At 37.4% G+C, this 20571-nt stretch overlaps 1 protein-coding gene across 10 annotated transcripts in view; it reads right to left on the bottom strand.

Annotated features, from left to right (window-relative positions):
- Positions 1-4256: 4256 nt before the first annotated feature.
- Positions 4257-20571, bottom strand: part of LOC126823223 (ras-related and estrogen-regulated growth inhibitor-like protein) — a 34656-nt gene continuing 18341 nt past the window's right edge. For 2 of the 10 annotated variants that reach the window (XM_050551899.2, XM_050551898.2), the window contains exons 2-6: positions 13830-13950; positions 13203-13333; positions 11258-11451; positions 6624-6750; positions 4257-5307 (exon numbers count right to left, since the gene is read on the bottom strand). In XM_050551899.2, coding sequence (XP_050407856.1) covers positions 5170-5307; positions 6624-6750; positions 11258-11451; positions 13203-13333; positions 13830-13911 — 672 coding nt within the window. In that variant the 5' untranslated portion in view covers positions 13912-13950 and the 3' untranslated portion in view covers positions 4257-5169. Of the gene's footprint in view, positions 5308-6623; positions 6751-11257; positions 11452-13202; positions 13334-13829; positions 13954-14232; positions 14313-14435; positions 14548-14882; positions 15037-15289; positions 15422-20571 lie in introns of those variants that run through there. The other 8 variants (XM_050551891.2, XM_050551890.2, XM_050551892.2 and 5 more) reach the window with 7 other exon arrangements.

Below are 20571 nucleotides of genomic sequence, written 5' to 3'. Positions count from 1 at the left end.
GTTTGCTGACAGACGAGCGGGGAGGAGTAGAGAAGCAGACGAGAGAAAAGCAGAGACCAATCAATCGTCGCGGGGTATGGGGGTGGGGAACATCTTTCTGCTTTTCTAGCCCGTGTATTAAGCAACTTCAACCGAAATACAGCCCTATGCCGACTCGAATTCCAACCATCCAATCAGACTGTTGCAGGTGCATTCACAAAACATAATCGATGCCCGAAAAAATATCGCACAAGGTAGAGTGACTCCATAGTCAATTCAGTACAAATTCGCGGTAAAAAAAAGTAAACTTAGTGTGTTATTATATTTCGGGCACTTCATTTTGCCAACTAGATGAAATATTAATTTTTGTTTTCACTTTACCCATCTGCCCAAAAGTTGGGGGGCTCGTACGTCTATAATTGCGAGGCTCGCGATTAGTTAACTGAATAATCGATCTTTATTTCAACCCCATCTCACTCCCGTTGTATCTATGATAGATTAGGTAATTTTAAAAAAAAAGACGGGATAGAGTTTTTCTCACACTCTGTCCCTGTGTCCCTTATCTATGAAATAATTCACTGACCAGTTCAAACAAGCGGGTGCCATGCAAAATACGCCCACATTTTCCAAGCAATGTATGGGGAAGAGGTAAAATCAATAGGGCTCATCCACTCATTCAAGATCTTTTGATCCTTAACATATTTGTTAAGTTTCATTAAAATGGGGCAACAAATAAAGCCCCTCTGGACTGCCTAAAAATTCATACATATTTCACATCTTGTGTAAAAAGCAGGGGCTATAGCTCTAGAATGTGAGGTCTGCTGCGTATCAAGTTTTGATACTTAACACATAGTTTAAAGGACAATACTGGTGTCAGTCATTATCACATATGTGAGAGAACTGGTTAAACACATTCCAAATATAGTTTTAACACAGAGATCACTGATACGATAGATGCGTAATGCATGTTTGGGAAGTGACGAACGCAAAAGGAAAACACGAGTTATCCCTCTATATAACTGACTGAAGTGACGAGTGATAACAGATACATGGGCGAATTTCTGTTCACTAATAATTCCTTCGAAGACCAAAAGTTTTTGTGTGAGACTGACTGTGAGAGGATATCTGACAATTCATAAAACGAATTGACTGTCACTAGATAAGAGAAGACTATAGAAAAATAGAAAAAGTCCGTGCATTATCATGTTTTATAAGGTATAGAATGAAGAAAAAAAAACAAGGGAATATACGGACTATTTCTATTTTTCTCGTGTTCCCTTATCTAATGACAGTCAATTGCTTTATGTTTTAAACCAGTTCTATCAATATGTGATAATAGCTGGCACCAATATTGTCCTTTAAGTTTCATCTCATGAATCGGACAAAAATTGTAGCTTTACATAGAAAAGTCCAAAAACTTCATACATATTTCATATTTTGCTATTGATACTCAATTTAACTTCATAATCGGATAAAACATCTGACCTCTAGATGGCCCACAAACTTGGTATTACATGCTTTTATAATATTTGCGTAATTATGATGTAACAGTGATACATTTGAACGGTTTTTGAAATAAGATAAAAAAAAAATGGTGACCTCTAGAGTGTCCACGGGCTAAAATCGTAATACTTCGTAAATTAGGGGTCATAATCCAGAAAGCTATGGTCCAATACCTGCCAATTTCGAAAGAAACCCGGGCCTTTAAGATATATCAAAATTGGATGAAAATTCGAACTTCTGGCCCACAACCTGGGTATTACATGCTTTTAAGGGTAGCGGCCATTTTGTCGGGCAGTTTCGGTCCGATTTTCACGAAATTTGAACTCGGCCGTAATTATGGTGCAACGGTGATATATTTGAACGGTTTTGACAATTAAATAAAAACTGTCGAGATCTTTCGGTTATAAACATACATTGTCAATTGCATCAATCGTATAAAAATTGTGACCTCTAGAGAGTCCACATCCTTGGAATTATTATGCATATATTCTAAGCAGCAAAAGAGACGGCAGGTTGGTATGTTACTCTGAATAGACGCATTGCAAATGTTTTTATTTTATATTTGTGACCACATCTTCAACTTTACCTGAGCAATAAGGCTCCTTCCGAAACACAGAATTGAACCCAGGAGATGTTCTCAAAAACGCAACCTGACTTCTGAGATGGTAATGTGTTCTCCATGATTTTCATGTAACTCGATGCTTTACGTGCTGTTCACCGAGACCAGCCCTATAAAATGCAGCCCTTAACCGGTTGAATCATTCACACTACAACGTCAGTAGCATGCCACTACGCAAGATAGCTCAGAGGAACCAAGCGATTGGAAGAATCGACGTTGGCCACACTGCCCAAGCCGTTTCCAATCACTTCCAGGTCAATGTTCGGATCATCTACAGGCTTCAGCAAGGCTTTCGGGCCACCAACACCACGGATGATCGCCCCCGAATTGGTAGACCAAGGATTACCACAAGGCGACAAGATCGCCATGTTGTGCGAAAGCACATGCAGAATCCCTTCACGCAGGCATCTGAGACAGCACGTCAGACAGTGGGAACACACGGAAGACGCATCCGTACCGATACAGAGCGCCGACGTCTCACCAGAGAGAACATCCATTGCCGTAGACTCTAAACCTTCTCGTAATGTCTTGGAATTTTGATGTAATTAATCACTAATGTGTCAACATACTGTTCACCAAAAATTGCTTTGATCCATTTAGGAAGTCGTTTTCTAGAATGATTTATTTAAAGTGACTCTCTGATTTTGAAATCGTACTGACGTTTTTTTTTTGTTGTTTTTTTTTTTGCTGTTTAGTATATTTGTCAAGTTCAGCATCACAAAAAGCCACCATCGAATGTGCTTGCATGGTAAGGGATTTTGAAACATTGCTGAGTAATTTCATTAGCCAGAAAGTGTTTCTAGATCCCCAGGAGCTTCCGGGGCCTAGGCGACCCCTGGACACTCGTCCAACGTCCTAGGATAGTAGCCCCTGACCCCTATCAAGAAATGCTTCCTCCGGTCCTAGGCGTAATAAATCTCGTGATTCATGACGTAACGTTATGTAAACATATCAATTGAGCTCTGTTTAAACCTGAATGATATTGTTACGCAGTTAAGGATTGGTTGTTAATCGGGCTATTGGCCAGTCATAATTTGGAACAGAAATTTGCTTTCGTTACGGCAGTGTTTGAGTGGGATTAGGTCTAATCAAACGAAACACTGCGAGGAGTAGGAGTTTATATGGGCTAAGTCTAAATTTACCGAGAGCACTCCTCAAATTCTTCTTCTGTACACATAAATATATGTCTGTCAAATAAATTCTTAATATTATAATAAAATTCATGTTTGACCATTTAAATGCTGGAAGTCTAATCAGTGTGTTTCCCGGACGCGAATTCCACATCTATTCGGCCTCTGATCGGTTGAAAGTTTGAAGTTCTATTCAAAGTAAACAATGTTGTCAGATTTATGCAATTTGACAAGTTATTTTGTCGATTCGTTCGCTCCATGGCTCATTTACGTTACATTTACCGTGTATGAGTCTTAGGCAACTTTTAGCTTCATCATTAGTAGTAATAGTATACCCCCGCAAGACCCACCACCACTTCCCCTCCCCGTCCAAACATTTGTACTTACTGCTTAGCTACAGTCGAGACTATCAAGGATATTTTTTATGTTGATATTAGTCAAACTTTTTTACATTTAAAGTTGAGATGAGATGACCTAACTGTAACCCACCATGAGAGACGAGGAGAACGCTCCGACCCAACTCTATTGCATAAGAACGGAAGTGGGTTATTTAAAAGTCCGACTTTGTCGTCGTTTGACGGGCTATACTATATACCGGAAAACTAACGGAAAACACCATGTTATGCTGAATACCGGAAAACACCGGAAAAACACTAACTACCGGAAAACACACTAAATATCCGAAACCACCCTATATAGGTAACCCGGAGAAGGGCTATACTATAAACCGGAAACTAACCCTAACCCTAACCCAGGCACACAGAGGACCAGGCTCCCGGTTACCTATTTAGGGAGCCAGTCTCCGGGTTACCTGTTTAGGGCATTTTCCGGTATTTAGTGTGTTTTCCGGTATTTAGTGTTTTTCCGGTGTTTTCCGGTATTCAGTATAAAATGGTGTTTTCCGGTATATAGTATTTCCGTCGTTTGACATGTGCAAAAATAACTGAAAATGGAGAAAAACTTACTTAAATGAGAGAAAAAGAAAATGAAATAGAATAATAAGAAAAAAAACACACAAGTCGGACTCGAACACAGCCATTTTTATTTATGAAAGATTACGTAGAACAATAGACGTAACGTCATGGCGTTACTATAAATATATATTAAATGCAACATAATAATTACATATTTACATCAATAATATATAAAATTATTTCATCAAAAACTACAAAGAAATAATTATCTTTTTATATATTATTTGATTTGTTTTGTAGTCCAGGTTTTATATTTTTGATGACGTCGCAGACAGTCTTCTCCCATAGATGGCGTTGACCAAAAACACACATAAACAAATACTAATGAAACACCTTAATAGACATGGCCGAGTAGGTGACTGGTATGGTCTGACGTGGATTTTCTCCGGGTCGTCCAATTTTGTTTCAAAGCTAAAGAAAAATCCATGCACGCATGCGAATTATTGAAATAAAACTGTACCAAATATTACTTCCGAAATAACATAGTTTATGTACTCTCTCTCTCTCTCTCTCTTTCTCTCTCTCTCTCTTTCTCTCTCTCTCTCTGTTTACTTAGTCTAATGAATATAGTTTTATGGGAAATAACTCCTGATTTCTTATCATAATGAAACGACTTTTATCTGAAGTAAAAACAACTTTATAGTGTTCGCTGTAAGTTGGCAGATTGGAAATTTTCACAGTTTAAATAATTTCATTATATCTGTATGACAGCCTGTTTTTCGGTGACAGTTTATATAGAATATCAACATTACAAGACCGTTCAACAGTATATAATCAAATTTCTTTCTCGTATAATGTATTCCAATAAACTGTTCATACAGACACATCTATTTTAAATAATTTCATCCATAAGCTATCAATGAGGAACCCATACACGAAAACAGTTTAATTTCTGTATTTAAATAAAACGTAGACATGGGGGCTATTAGAATACGGCCTAGCATTCACGTTTGGTCACATGATTTCATAATGTTGTTCGATCACGATTAAAAACACTGAAACGCCGTCTGATGGCAGCACGAAGTTGCGTCGGCGATCCGAGTCCGGACGAGTGATTAACTTTTCTCTGTGGTTTGCTAGAAGGGTCTCTCTTTTCCTGTATCTGTAAAGAAACATATTGTATTGGTTATAAATTGCATATTTATTATCACCCTTGTCTATTTCATATTGTCTTATTGTCACCCCTGTCTATAGGTTATTTCATATTTATTATCACCCTTGTCTATTTCATATTGTCTTATTATCACCCCTGTCTATAGGTTATTTCATATTTATTATCACCCTTGTCTATTTCATATTGTCTTATTATCACTCTTTTCTATTTCATATCGTCTTATTATCACCCCTGTCTATTTCATATCGTCTTATTATCACCCCTGTCTATTTCATATTGTCTCATTATCAGCCCTGTCTATAGGTTATTTCATAACTGTACTGTTTTATTTTTAAAATATCAGTCTAGATAAACATAGTTCATTTCCTACTTTCGTTTCACATTTGTTTGTATGGCAGTTATATTTATACCAGAGGGAGAGAGAGAGAAATGGGGTTTAACGTCCACTCGACACAAATTAGGTCATTTCGGGACTAACGCATGGTTCAATTTTATTTCAATAATTCGCTTGCGCGTAGGGGTCTTTAGCAGTGGGAGGAAACCGGAGGACCCAGAAAAACCCCACGAGGTTGGACTGGCAACCCTACACCTCACGTACAACCGGGAAATCGAAATTACGTCCGCTGACTCAATGACAGACCTAATGATACAGCGCGCACGTGCTAACCATTCGGTCATCCAACCCCCAGCTCACCCTCATTTGGTCGGTAATGTTTTTTCCAATAACAGTGTGTCAAATCGGAGAACAGATAGTGTTTACCATCTTCAAGATATACTACTCCATAAACTATGTAACTAGAAGAACCAATCTTGCTTCGCCAAGATGTAGTCTTTGATTCCGGTCGCATATGAACTGTCCACGGGAAGGGAGAGAACGCGATCCGCACCTAGATCCCGTATGGATGGCGTTAGCTCCACGGGGAAAGAGAGAGAGAGACAGAGAGAGAGAGAGAGAGGGGGTGGCGTTAACGTCCATTCGACACAAATTAGGTCATTTTGGGACTAACACAGGCGACCCTACACCTTGTCACGTAGAGGCGGGGAAATCGAAATCACGCCACTTGACATTATGATGTAACACACACGCGTTAACCATCAAATAAGACCATCTGGGTTGTTGGTTGGGGATGTCAATCTATGAATAAGTTAAGACTTGACATTATGACCTCATATCTGACGTATTATCACTCAGGTGAATTTTTATTTGAAACTTAAACCCTGGAATCAACTGTCTTTAGCCTGGGACATTACAGATGGTGGTGTTTTCAAAATATTACAGTTAATGAAGAACAGCCATTACTTACTTTTCTTATGAATTTTGTAAACACGTCATCAACACCATCTACGTCATCACAAGCAGAACATTCAAATCGAAGAAAGGAGTCAGATTCCTGCCAATCAGGACTGTCTAAACCAGGACTTTCCACCACCCTAAAAATAGTACAATCAAATATATTTTCAATATCTGAACAAACCAGTTACTGTTTATTACGTATCTTTTTCATAGGACACAATTCTATGTAATACAATTATTGTTTATTACTGTGGAAAGCCACGGTGGCTAAGTGGATAAGAAGCTGGCTCGCTAGCCTGGAGGTCGCAGGTTCGCTCCCGGTGTTGGCCGAGACAGTTCATCGGGTTTTCCGGCGTGGTTTTTCCTTGTAGTAGTGTAGGACGGGAGGGCCTGACAAAGACAGCTGTCTTGTCGTTCGGATGAAAAACCGAGGTCCAGTGTAAAAGATCAGATCCCTTAGCAGTCGGAATTCGATATAAGAGTAGGCCGTAGCGCCGCTGTCCGGGTAAAATTTCCATCATGACACACTGTATGGCGTATGCCCGTCTTCATTAGTCCAGTCGGAACAGAACAGTAGTAGGACGTTCAATCCCATTTCATTTCAGTTTATTACTGGGGAACGATTCGCTGTCGAACAATGATACAAACATGAGAATCCTTGTCAGAACGTTGTTCAGTAAGAAATTGTGCCCTGTGAACTTTGAACCTTTTTCCATCTGATATGAGTTAAATCGATTATCAAGAGACTATTATTGTCCTTCGAAAAGTACATCACTGAGTATCTGCATCCTATAAAGTCTACATCATAGGGGTACCCAATAGTCTTAATGGATGCATTTTATCCTGGCTTCGCTGCGGAAAGTAAATGGAATCCATATTTGCGTAAGGGAGAAGATTTGTTGGAGTATTGGTGTTGGGTGGCCTGCGCGATGCATCATTGAGTCTAGAGGCATGGGTTCGATTCCCCGCTTGTAAGTGGCAAGGAGTAGAGTCGCCTTTCCAACGTCGTGTATTTTCTCCGAGTCCTTCGGTTTCCTCCCTCTGCTAACGACCCCTACGCGCAAGCGAACTAATAAAATAAAATTGAACCATATATTTTTCCCGAAATAACCTAATTCGTGTCGAGTGGACTTTAAACCCCACCTCTTTCCCCCTCTCTTTCTTCGTTGGAGTATTTTAGTGTACTATGTACTATGTAACTGAAATCGCGGTCACGTGATGTTTACTGTTTTACACGACCCAGATGATGATATCTTGGCAGCTCTCCCTGGGTTTGATATGCACATTAAAATAGTCAAATTTGGTTCTTGTGTATAATTATGGTGAATCAGATTGTTTTCTGTTTGAAGTTATCAAATGGCTTACTGGTCCCAGCAATATATCTAAAGATACCCTGCATATGTGTTTGTTTTTAATTCCCGAGCAATTAAATTTATAAGTGCTTCTAACAGTTTCATACACAAATTGTTGTTTTGGTTTTTATATATGAAATGTTTAAAAATAGTGTGTTGCATTGCACACTTCTAAGACAATTTGATGCGTAGCTGACACAAACAGAAATGGGATAAATTTAAAATTCCCTTTTTTTTCCAGTTTATGGTGTGAAATATTGAACTTCGAAATTTAACTCCACCAAGGCGATTCATGTCTTAATATTTTGATTTCTGAATTTTGTTGAGTAATATCGACCCAAATGGCACAGTGGTTGTTGAATTTGCCATAAGTTCCGTTAATATATCGATTTTAATGGTCTTTGGACCAATATGCTGTACGGTAGACTACAACTTTTATTGTGTTTGTTTAGAATGTATATAACCGCCGTCCATTCTGGGCCTATAAACTAACCTCGAATGTTAATGGTTACTAAAATTCTGAGACGGTCGACCTGGACACGATGAGCCGGTGATCGAGAATGACGTAACTATCTTATTTAGGGTTGGCTAAGTACAGCCTAATGCAACCATAATGCCCAGGTGTTCGGTGTTTATAGCTTATCTGTTTCCAAGCCGGTAATGTTCTTTATGTATTTTCTAAACACACATCTCCTAGGTATTATGTAATGCTGTCCATATTTATCGTTATCCACCTGATAATGCATTATATTATAGGAAATTTAAAGGGGCTTAGCCCTAGCAAAGTATATATGAAAAAAAATTATATATATACAGTTCAGTCCAAGTATATCATCAAGTAGGAATTGAAACAAAATCTGGTGATATTTTGTGAAAACAGTTGTTTTTAATTTCAACATTCCCTATCTCTGCTGTTTTGTTTGCTGAAAAAGGGATAGGTGCCACACGACTTTTAAGTATATATATATCAAAATTTGTCAGTTTGTCTCGTCAATAGTATCTCAATATTATGTGGAGAGCCTGATTCGTCATCGGGATATTGGCCTATTGATCGATATTTATGCGACAATTGATGTTAAATATTTTAATGCGGGAGTGAAAATACTATGTGCGGGATCGGACCAAAATATACCTGTATGTGACGAATGAGTAAAGGTGTCCATCGCTGTGTCATATTGTAAACAGGACACCATTAATTCCTACACGAATATAGTGCAAATGTTATAAACAGCCTTTCTCTACCTTTCACCTTTCTTCTCTTTGCATGGCGATTTTTGTTGACTTTTAGGTTTAGAGTCGAGAAAAGGGTTTGAATATACATTTTCTATTAGTTTTTGTTTTGTAAATATTCATGAGTTTCAGACGGAAGAATAGGAGTGTTAAGAGGTTGGTTACGTTTAAATGTAGGACCGACAATTACGCTACTTCAGTTGTCTCAAAATTTTTACGGTGAACCTATACATCGTTTTGAGCAGGAGGTTGCCACATCTTGCTCCATCTGTGGTAGAAGAGACGATAATTAACATTAGAGTCAATGGGGAAATAAATGGTGTATTGTGGTCATAAACCAGTATATTAAATATCTATCTGCATAGTTAAACGCACTATGTTGGCACTTTTGGGACTTTTGAGATGTAAGATTAGAACGTGAATAGGTGCTTGAACTAAAATAGAACACATAGATTACATACGTCACGTAAGTCTGAATTAAAATAACCATGGTACCTTAATAACACTGTGTATCTTATCCTTACCAACAGGTGGCACTGTTTATCAATATAATGGATGCCCATTAACACATGCTTATTGTAACTTTTAGTTATTTATAATGAGATATACAATAAATGCCTCATTTATTTGTACCTTTCCGATACAATTATATTCTGTCTTATAATATGACTAATATTCCCAACGAGGGTGAATGATTTCGTGGAATAACTTTATCAAAGGTGAATGTGAGATAGAAACAGGTTAGACAGTACTCCTAATTCGAAAATTTTAAACTGTTTTGCCCTTAACAAACAGACACTAAAAGCCAATAACTTTGGCATTTCTCTCTTCGTTATATATGGTTAATCTTTTTACAAACGTGACATAAAGATCAATATGCAATAAATGCAATTGTAATACTTCCATTTTAAACGGCTAAACTGTAACGCCTCGGCTGATTTAAAATTTAAGTACTCTTTAATAAAACTAAAGCAGAAAATTCACACTTAAATAGCAGAGTTTAACTTTCTTTCGCCAACATGGTCACTGCAACGCATATTGTTATTTGTAATAGTGGGGTGATTTTTCCCGACCAGTGTCGTTTTCTAATACCAAGGAATGTTTTACTTTCATTAAAAAGGCTTTCTTCTAGGTCCTCTCCGTATATCGAATTCGAGACATTCCTGTCTGAGTCTCGTGTCCTATCCCTACAAACACCGAGGTCACTGACATTTAAAGCACAAGTTCATCTTGGACATTTTCGAGCATTTGGGCCACAGCTAGATCTTAATTTATAAAACAATTGTATTTGTATCCATCATACTAAAAGACCTGCGTGATTCCATGTCAAGTGGACCAGTGCTTGTCAGGTAACTTCATAAGAATATTATGAAAAAAAAAATTGTTACATACCAACTTATTTGACTTTAGCATTTATATTGACTGAGATATGACCTTTTGAATCGGTGTACCCATTTACAAGTTCTGGGACTCGATTTTTGGTGTACCGATTTTATATCTTCTAGTTAGACAATATTTTTGAAAGTTTGGGTTTTGTAAGAGAATGTTATATAGATTAAGTATTCACCATCAAATTTTACAAAACAAGTATGCCGTCAACATAAATACGGCATGTAACGCTATCCGTGGACAATGCGATTCCCAATTGTTTTATTGTATTGTATGGAACAAAGTCATAAGTATAACTCTTTGGGTAAATGAAAATCGGGTGGTTGAATTATAATTTGAAATTCATGATGCGAAATGAAATGAAATAAAATGGGGTTTGACGTCTTACTCATCTGCTTCGACTGGGATTATGAAGACGGGGAATTTTGCCCGGACAGTGGCGCTAAAGCCTTCACTTATGTCAAATTCCAACTTCCAAGGCTTCTTGTACGTGCACACATCCGAACGATTATACGTTGTCTTAGCACAAGTCTGAACCACGACGGAAAACAGGATGAAATTTTCTTGGCCCATACCGCGATCAAACATGGGATCTCCGGGTTAGCGAGCCAACTTTTACTCACTAAGCCACTGCGGCTCCTATCCATTTCCCGATGGTAGATATAATACTTACCGTCTGTGTCCCAAGTCACATTTGTTACCAAGTAGTAAAACTGGAATGGCAGGGGCTGGTCGACGCTCTCGCTGTAACCAATGTATGATATTTTTTGCTACATCAAAACTATGTCTATCTATTATAGAATATACAACTATCACACCATCAACTTTATTTAATATTTCTTTGTTAGCTGCCTTTCTCTCTACATCCTAAAAATAGATATAAATAAATAAATAAAAAAAGAAAACCAAACGACTTTACAAACCCAAAGTATTATTTTCCTATGGTCTGAAAATTCCAGGACAATTGATTTCTTAAAAAGAAGCAATCTGATTAAACACAAATCCTTTTTCGTTTCGTTTTTTATAGTTCAAAATTTCGTTTTATTTGTCTGAACTAATCCAGGATCTGGAAGAGTTGTTATATAACCTGATTGGGGGGTGGCGTGGGGTATTAGCCAATGAAACCATCTGTTACGGTGACTTTTTGGCGTCCGATGCATGGAACTGTGGGCAAACCACTAGAAACGTCAACGCTGATTGATTAATCAATGTCTGAAGCCATAGGGTTAAAAACCGCTATAACTGGTAAGATCTTCACATGTAGTGTAGACCATCGAAAGTATATAAAAAACGAAACGAAATATAGAACTGTATTTTAATCAGAATGAAAAAGAGGCTGTCTCCATATTTTCTGATGGTTGCTCTGGTATTTTTATTTCTCTAGTGTGGTACGCTGTATCGCAAGACAAATCATTTTAGTTTTACATTTAGTGCAGGGGCCTCTTTAACTTGGATCAATATAAATTATTTTTGTTCCGATATATGAAGCGGGTTATTAGTAGTTTTAGTTTATTAAATTTGAACGAAGGCAGATTGCCATCCCACAAAAAAACCATTAATGCTAAAGAACAACAATCTCAACATAGCTCTGATAAAGGTAATATATCGATGCAGCAACCCGGTACTAACTATAGTCTTCATTTATTATAATCAAGCCCTTTTTACCATTTTCAATGTCACAAATACCATGGTTTATTCTCTTTGTTTATTTAAACCAGCGGTTGGCAGGCAGGATACGCCCATATTTTGCAAGAGATGGATAGAGAACAAGCTAAAAAAAGCGATTTTTCGTACAATCAAGGGCCATAATTCAGGAAGTTACGATCCGATATGCGCGAATATCGACAGGAACCAAAGATCCTTGGGTTATTAACATGTATTTCAAGTTTCATCAATATCGGATCAAAATTGGTCATCAAAATCAGATGAAAATTGTGACTTTCAGAGTGATTTTTCGTACAATCAGGGGCCATAATTCCTGAAGTTATGGTCCGATATGTGCCAATATCGGAAGATACCGAAATCCTTGGGAGACAGACCTATATTTTAATTTAAAAAAATGTGACATCTAGAGTGTCCAAAAACAAATTGTGGATGAACGGACGTCTGGACGGACGGGCAGGGGCGACGTCCACATGAAAATGTGGGCGTAAAAAAATATGTTTAAACAGAAATATGCATACATTGAGCCGTATCTGCATGAAATTAAAGTAGTTGTTAAAATGAGGTTATATTTATCAGAGTCATATGGATTTAGACTAGTAATTATTTCCACTGATTAATGAATGCAGTTCATCTAATCATAGTAATTGCTTTGTTTGTCTGTTTTCATGTTGGGCTCTTTGTCGTTATAACGATTAAGACCATTGGAATGTTAAAAATCGAAATGGTCAACGTCCTTCAATCAGATGGTTATAACTTGTCGGGCTTTTTGTCGTTACAAATAGGGGAGAGAATTACAGAACTCAGTGAAGATGTTGCTGTGTAGTGATTGCTCGTAGAAAAGCCAAGTTGGCACTTTGCTACGTGACGTTTATCTTTATCATATTATTTTTATGATGTTTCTTATTCTATTAAATATACGATGTGTGATATAATATTATCTTTGTATTTGATACCTTTCCACTTATATCTGTGATTCTTAAAGCTGTATTCCTTTCATCCACAGACAAACTTCTTTCATATATCGCCTCTTCTGTTTGGGCATATTCACTTAAATATCTTTTAGTTAAAAATCTCACTACAAGTGCTGAAATGTTAAAATATTATATTTAAAATGGAATGACGTCATACTTTTCTGTACATACCTGACTGAAGACTACATACGCCATGCAATGAGGCATGAAGCATAATTTGCCCGGACAGCGGTGTTTCCGCCTACCTTTTTTGACGTGTACTTAAAAGTGCATAGGGGACCTTGGTTGTTCGTTCCACCCATCCCGCACCACTGACAAGAGATATATTGGCGGATTCCGTGGTCCCTCGTGGTCGTTTGTAGCAACCTTGTATTCCGTGGTCCATTGTAGTAACCTTGCATTCCGTGATCGCTTGTAGTAATCTTGTATTCCGTGATTCCTTGTAGTAACTTAATATTCCGTGGTCCCTTGTAGTAACCTTGTATTCCGTGCTCGCTTGTAGTAATCTTGTATTATGATGTCCTTGGTGGTAACCCTGGATTTTGTCGCCCATATTGCCAACCTTGGATTACGTAGTGATGTTAATATAAGCAAACGTTAATGACCCACCTGTTTTACCAACACCTTCCTTTCCCAATACAACTAGGTGTATTGGTCCTTTCATATTGATAATCTTCTCTTTATCACTCATGTATCAGCATCAACATCGCTCTCACCATCCTGGTCGTGTCTGCTGAAATAAATCAAGTACATGCAAATCAGTACCTCAGAACTTGTATCAAATTCACGGGGATTGGAATAAATGAACCCAAACCTATCTTGGGTGAACATTACTCGATCTTTCCTTAGCAAACATACCCCTCGAGTGTTCGCTTCATGATCGAGCATCATCCATCTGAATCTGGGCACCTCTGTTTCCTCGCCACTGGACAATACCTCATGATTAATAAACTACTAGGACGGAACAGTGGATTACTCGTGCAAATCTGAGACAATACAGGTACACTCTCACCAGTGTAGATATATCGAACCTTGCTCTGTCCTGGGACAATAGATGCTACCTGAAGTGAGGTGGTCCCGGTCCATATCGGGTACGGGTTTATTAAACCGATTCCATGTATCCCATCCAATGTTATCAACAAAATCGTCCATAGTACAATTTTTGTTCTATAAACTGAAAGGTTGCACATATATTTTTAAGCTGACTAAACTTACTTCAATATACAATCTATTTACTGCAAATAGTTGTTTAATTAGTATGATGTGGTGATAAGGTACTTCAAAGCTATATTATCACTACATGTAAGTCAGAATTTCTATTTCTAAATACAGTGCAAATAAGGCACGGGTCTACTCGATATACATCAACTGATATTTACACGAACTATATATACGTCTCTTTCTGGTCCGCGCTGGACCCAAAATAAACATGCAAACATTGAGTTAAATTCCTTAGATATTTCCTTAAATCCATTTGTCTATACTAGGTCTATTTATAACGTGTGCATTGTTAATTGTTAAACACCTATCACCAACCCCCACCCCCAGTTTACCAACACTAGACGTGTTTATAAAAAAAAATATATCCTAAAAGGAAATCAAATCAAAAGACAAATTAGTGTTACGGTGCATGAGCGTCATTAAAGGCACATATTTTCTTACCGTAAAATAGTAGCGGTTGTTTCGAAAAGACAACTACCCTTCATGGACTACAACATTATAATAGAATATCAGTGTTGGTAAACACAGAAACATTAGCGTTGGTAAACACAGAGACATCAGGTAAACACATAAATGCGATGATAGAAGACACGAACATGTCGTAAAAATCATTCAACATGACTATATCATCTTTAGAATGCCGCTCATAGTTTATACTTAAATTTTCTTGTTTTAGTAGTTGCGTTGTTATACTGCCCCCCCCCCCGCATAGTCCGGATTGTGAAAAGTTAATGCGCCATTTAGGACCGTTATCGGTTTGGTGCACATGCCAATTAATCGTCACCATCCGGAGTGGTTTATATAACTGATGTGCCCAGTGAGACTAGACGAACTTAAAATTTTCTAACCTTACTCTGTAATTAACTAACGTCATATCCTATCCCAATGATCCAGTGTAACTAACCATAACAATTGTCAAACTATTAATGAAACAACACATACAAGGGTTTATGTATGTTAAAGTGATCACGTTCAGGAAACCTATCCTGTACAAAAATTATATCCCTGGTACGCTTTCAAAATCTAGGGCATAGAATGTCAAACATGCATTAAACAATCTCTTGGAAGTGTGGCCTCTTTCGTTTTTGTATGCACCTTTACAAAGAAAGAATGCAGTGACGTTCGTGAAGCCTAATGTGAATAGTGTGGTATTGTGTCGATAAGGTCTTCTGGAAGTCTGGTATTTTACTGTCGTCGTTAACGATAATGATGTTTATGAAATGTATGTATATAAATAGATTAAGGATTGTTAATGTTTAGGGAAAACGATATAATAATGTAATTGACATGACAGTCGAGATGATCAGAAGGCTGATAAGCTCCCATTTGTCTGGAAAAGAAGTTTCGGTTTCTTTCGCAATCGCTTTCAGATGACTAAATGAAAATGGAAAACGGTTTGTTAATAGACAATGTTTCACCGAACAACACAGACAAATGAAAATGCCAAAGTTAATAGAAAACACATTGGCATTGACATACAAATGTAAGTTGTCAAAATTAATACAAATATAACAATGATTATTTTTTCATAAGGGCAGCTAAACGAACAGGACACGGGACATTATTTCTATTACAAATCAGCCTAGTGACACATGGTATCAAATCATGGCAAGTGGTTACGGGGGCAATAATGGCGGAATGCATTTTAGATGCATATTAAGGAAGCTAAATCTTTAACTTAATATTTTCCATAATATTTAAAATTATAAATACGAATTTCAATCAATATTGATGTTGTTATCTTGCCGTGAAAATATGGGATCCTAATATCCAATATTTAAGACACAGTGAATATTTTATAATCACTACACGAGTCGTGTATTCTGTGGATTCGATTCACAAACAACACAATAATAATTTAAAAAAGGGTGAAGAATGGACTAAGCAGTCGTAAACGACTGTCGTTCAATTTGGGTTGTTCGCGTATTACACTAAACATAATTGACTAGAAAATAATAATAATAAAAAAAATCAAAAATTGCATATAAATCACTTTATTAATCTTGATGTGCTTTTAGATCGATTTTCGTTTGTTATAAGGGTCCAAAAAATAGAGCCATACGCCCTTTAACAGAAGTAATACGCAAGTAAAGTATTGTATTTCTCCTACCCTCGGGGGCTGGATGGCCGAAAGGTTAGCACGTGGCTGTATCATACGGTCTGTCATTGAGTCAATTGGCGGGGTTTCGATTCCCTGGCAGTACGTGATAAGGAGTAGGGGCGCCTGTCCAACCCCGTGGGTTTTCTTCTGGACCTCCGGTTTCCTCCTCCCACTGCTAAAGACGCCTACGCGTTAGCGAATTATTGAAATAAAATTGAACCATGTGTTAGTCCCGAAATGACCTAATTTGTGTCGAGTGGACGTTAAACTCTCTCTCTCTCTCTCTCTCTCTCTCTCTCTCTCTCTCTCTCTCTCTCTCTCTCCTACTCTCTCTCTATCCTAAACACTTTATTACTCTTTGAAGTGAATAGGGGTTTTTGATAATATGATTTGATTTAGTTTTTTGAAAAGAAAAATTGGTTGACAATCCGAAATACTTGAAATATTTTGACTAAACACTATTATTACCTCTCTTAGAATTTCTTACTTGCTGAAGCGAACAGTGATTTGTGATATGATCGATTTAGTTGTTATTTTCTGAGTAATTTGACTAACGATCTTTATCTCCATAGGTACATACACACACCTTTCATGATGAAAATAGAAATGGTGTAAATACAGCATTTATCACATGACAGGTAGACGATCTGATAAACTGAGCATAAATCATATTCTCCTATTTTTGGTCTTTTGTGAATTGTGTTATTTTAAGAAAACACGTTATCAAATGCTTACTGTATTTCGTCTAATGTTTTTTTTAGAATACGGTGATAATTATCATGATATATGACGGTAATATAATATATATGACCCAGGTACATATATAATTGTGTGACATGGTGTCACCTCATTATTCTTGAGATAAAGCCAGGAATAAGTGAGTAGTGTCTTTGATTTATGTAGAAAGTAAAAGAGCCATATTGATTTATAAGTTGCTTTACCTACATTCCGCGGCAAACGCCAGAAATTGATGATTGTAGAAGAAATGAAATGAAATGGGGTTACCGGCCCACCTTTCTGTACCGACTGGGTTAGTAAAGACGGACATACACCATACAGTGTACTTGTCTGAGATATCACCCTAGGTGGAAGCGGATCTTAAGCACCGGGAACGAACGAACGAATAAAGTGTTCTATGAGTGAAATTTAAGCGGCGCTACAGTCTACTCTTATTTCGAATTATTTTACGTGTATACCAATGTGTACACAGGATCTCTAGACAATTTCCTCCGTCCTGCACTACTGACAAGGGGAAACCACGCCGGAAAATATGGTTAGAAATCTTGGCGTTAATTTGGATTGCAATCTAAATTTGAAGCATCATGTGTCAGAAGTGTCCAGGAAGCTAAATTTCTATCTGTATAAAATCGGTAAAATCAGAAACAGTCTACACAAATCAACTACCAAATTATTGATAAATGCGTTTGTAACCATCTGCCCCTTATTACTGCAATTTATTTTAATACACTTAACCTGACTGTCATATCAATCAACTACAGAAAATTCAGAACAAAGTGGCAAGGATGGTCTGCCGAGCGAAATATATATCTCCAATCCTATCTGAGGTAAACTGGCTACCTCTTGAATATCGTATAGCCTTCAAGATAAATATGTTCACTTTTAACTAACCTCAACAATCCCAATTCACCAGCCTATCTCACGGAACTCATACATCCATACAAACCTCCCCGAAAGCTCAGATCATCAGCTCAAAATAATAAATTAATCTGTACTACGACCAGAACTCGTTTTGGTTAACGAGAATTTAAGTACGAATCTCCCTGTGAATGGAACAAACTGCCTTATGATGTAAAAGAAAGCCCTAATATCTCATTTGTTCAATCTTGCATATCGTTTGCAACTTAAATTAGTTTATAATTTAATATGTGAAGCGCCACAGAGCAATATTACATAGTGGACATCACAGCGCTAAAAGAAGATTGTTAAATTTTATTTTCTTATTTAAAATCCCGGGAACTTTCTCGGCCAACACCGGAGACTAATGGTATAGTGGATAGTTGTAATAGTTATAACAACATAATAACATCTGTACATACATACATATATTATACAAGTTAATCGACAAGAAGATATTTTATCAGGTGTCAGGTAACACCTGAACTAGTAAGATATATGAGTCCATTCTGTAACAATACAAGGTTGATCTGTACTACTAAATAGAAAGAAACAATCATTTCTCTGTTGTGCTTTAATAAAAGACAGCGTGGTGTGAAACTGCTGCATCCACTCCCTGCCTTATTCCCGAAATCGAGATTATTCTCTCAAGAATAATGATGGGTGGCGAGTGAAAACGCCGCTGTTCGGACAAAATTCCCCGCCTATTACTGCAAACGTAAGCATTAAAATGAGAATTATTATATTTTAGTCTCAAAATGACCGAAGTGTGTATAAATGAGATATTCAGTTCCATACCTATGTAACACACACTTTAAATTTATACTCAGCAAAGTGAACTCCAGTTAAATTTAGTCATAAGTCGTAAACTTATGAAACAAAGTAAATTATCGTTAATGGAGTGGCATGAAGTAGAGTCGCCTGTCCAACCTCGAGGGTTTTCTTTGGCTCCTCCGGTTTCCTCCCACTGCTAAAGATCCCAACGCGCAATCGAATTATTGAAATACAATTGAACGATATGTCATTCCCGTAATGACCTAGTTTGTGTCGAGTGGACGTTAAACCTCATATATCTCTTTCTCTTTTCTTAAACAAGCATTATGTCAGAGCTACACATGCCTATTGTGGGTCTTTCTTTGGGCCTTAAATGTTATAAACATTATTAATTAGACATTTATTAACGTGGCAAGATCATAATCAACTCTCAATGCCAAAGGATGGCCCCGATTTCAAGTAGATTAGAACGGATCGACCATTTAATGATTTATTTTAAAAATCGAGACGAAGACTCGAATGACCAGTTCGGTGTTTACGAACAATACACACATAGAATCATGACTACAACCATTAATAATACCTTCGCTCAAAATAAAGTAATTTGAATGACATTTTCAATATATTCATTTCGCATTGTCTGTTTTTGAAATATTATAGCGAGAATGGCCAGATATTTATATAAATCTTACAAAATGCCCCTTTAAGTTAGTTATATATCGGTACTTATCAAAACATTATAGTGAATCGGAATTGGATAACCATTTTGTCACAAGAAACTAATTACTGTGATATTATAACAATGTATATAATCCCAAATTAACGTTATTGGACGAAACCAGATTTAGAAACACAGGAACGGGTCCATTCATTTGGTTGTTACAAGTATAGAATAGAGTGAGAGGGTATGTGTTTATGACATACATCTTTATATAAAGAGGAAACCGGGGAAGATAAAACATGCGAACCCAGGCCTACAGCTGTCGTACACAAGCCTAAAATATGAAATTGTACATATATCATACATCCAAACCAGATTAATATAAGCCTATTTGGCTTGTTTTTGCATCCTATTCTGTATGCCTTTAAACTGTACAACCTTTTCGAGATACGTACTGTTTAAACCAAGCCACGTCACTCTTGACTCAGTGATAAACTCTATGATCAATGTTATATTTATTAACTTATTAACTTCTGAAATGAAATGGAGTTTAACGTCCTACTGTTTTGCTCCTAAACTGGGCTAATGAAGACGGGCATACGCCATACAGTGTGCTATGAGGGAAATTTTGCCCGGGCAGCGGCCTACTCTTATATCGAATTCCAACTGCCATGGGATATTTTACGTGCACGCCAATTTGTACACGAGGCCTCGGTTTTTCGTCCCATCCGAACGACTAGAAAGCTGTCCTTGCCAGGCCCTCCGTCCTGCATCTCTGACAAGGGGAAACCACGCCGGAAAATCTGGATGAACTTTCTCGGCCAATGCATGAATCGAACACCCGACCTCCAGGATAGCGAGCCAGCGTCTTACCCACTCAGCTACGTGATCCCCCTATTAACTTCTGAAGTCTTCTGAGTCTGTGAGTAGTGTTTCAATAACGACGGGTGTCGTTCACA

Source organism: Patella vulgata, chromosome 6 (genome assembly GCF_932274485.2).
Source record: "Patella vulgata chromosome 6, xgPatVulg1.2, whole genome shotgun sequence".
Classification (NCBI taxonomy): domain Eukaryota; kingdom Metazoa; phylum Mollusca; class Gastropoda; family Patellidae; genus Patella; species Patella vulgata.
The sequence above is the reverse complement of the archived record's forward strand: the minus strand, read 5'-3'. Positions and strand labels throughout refer to the sequence as shown.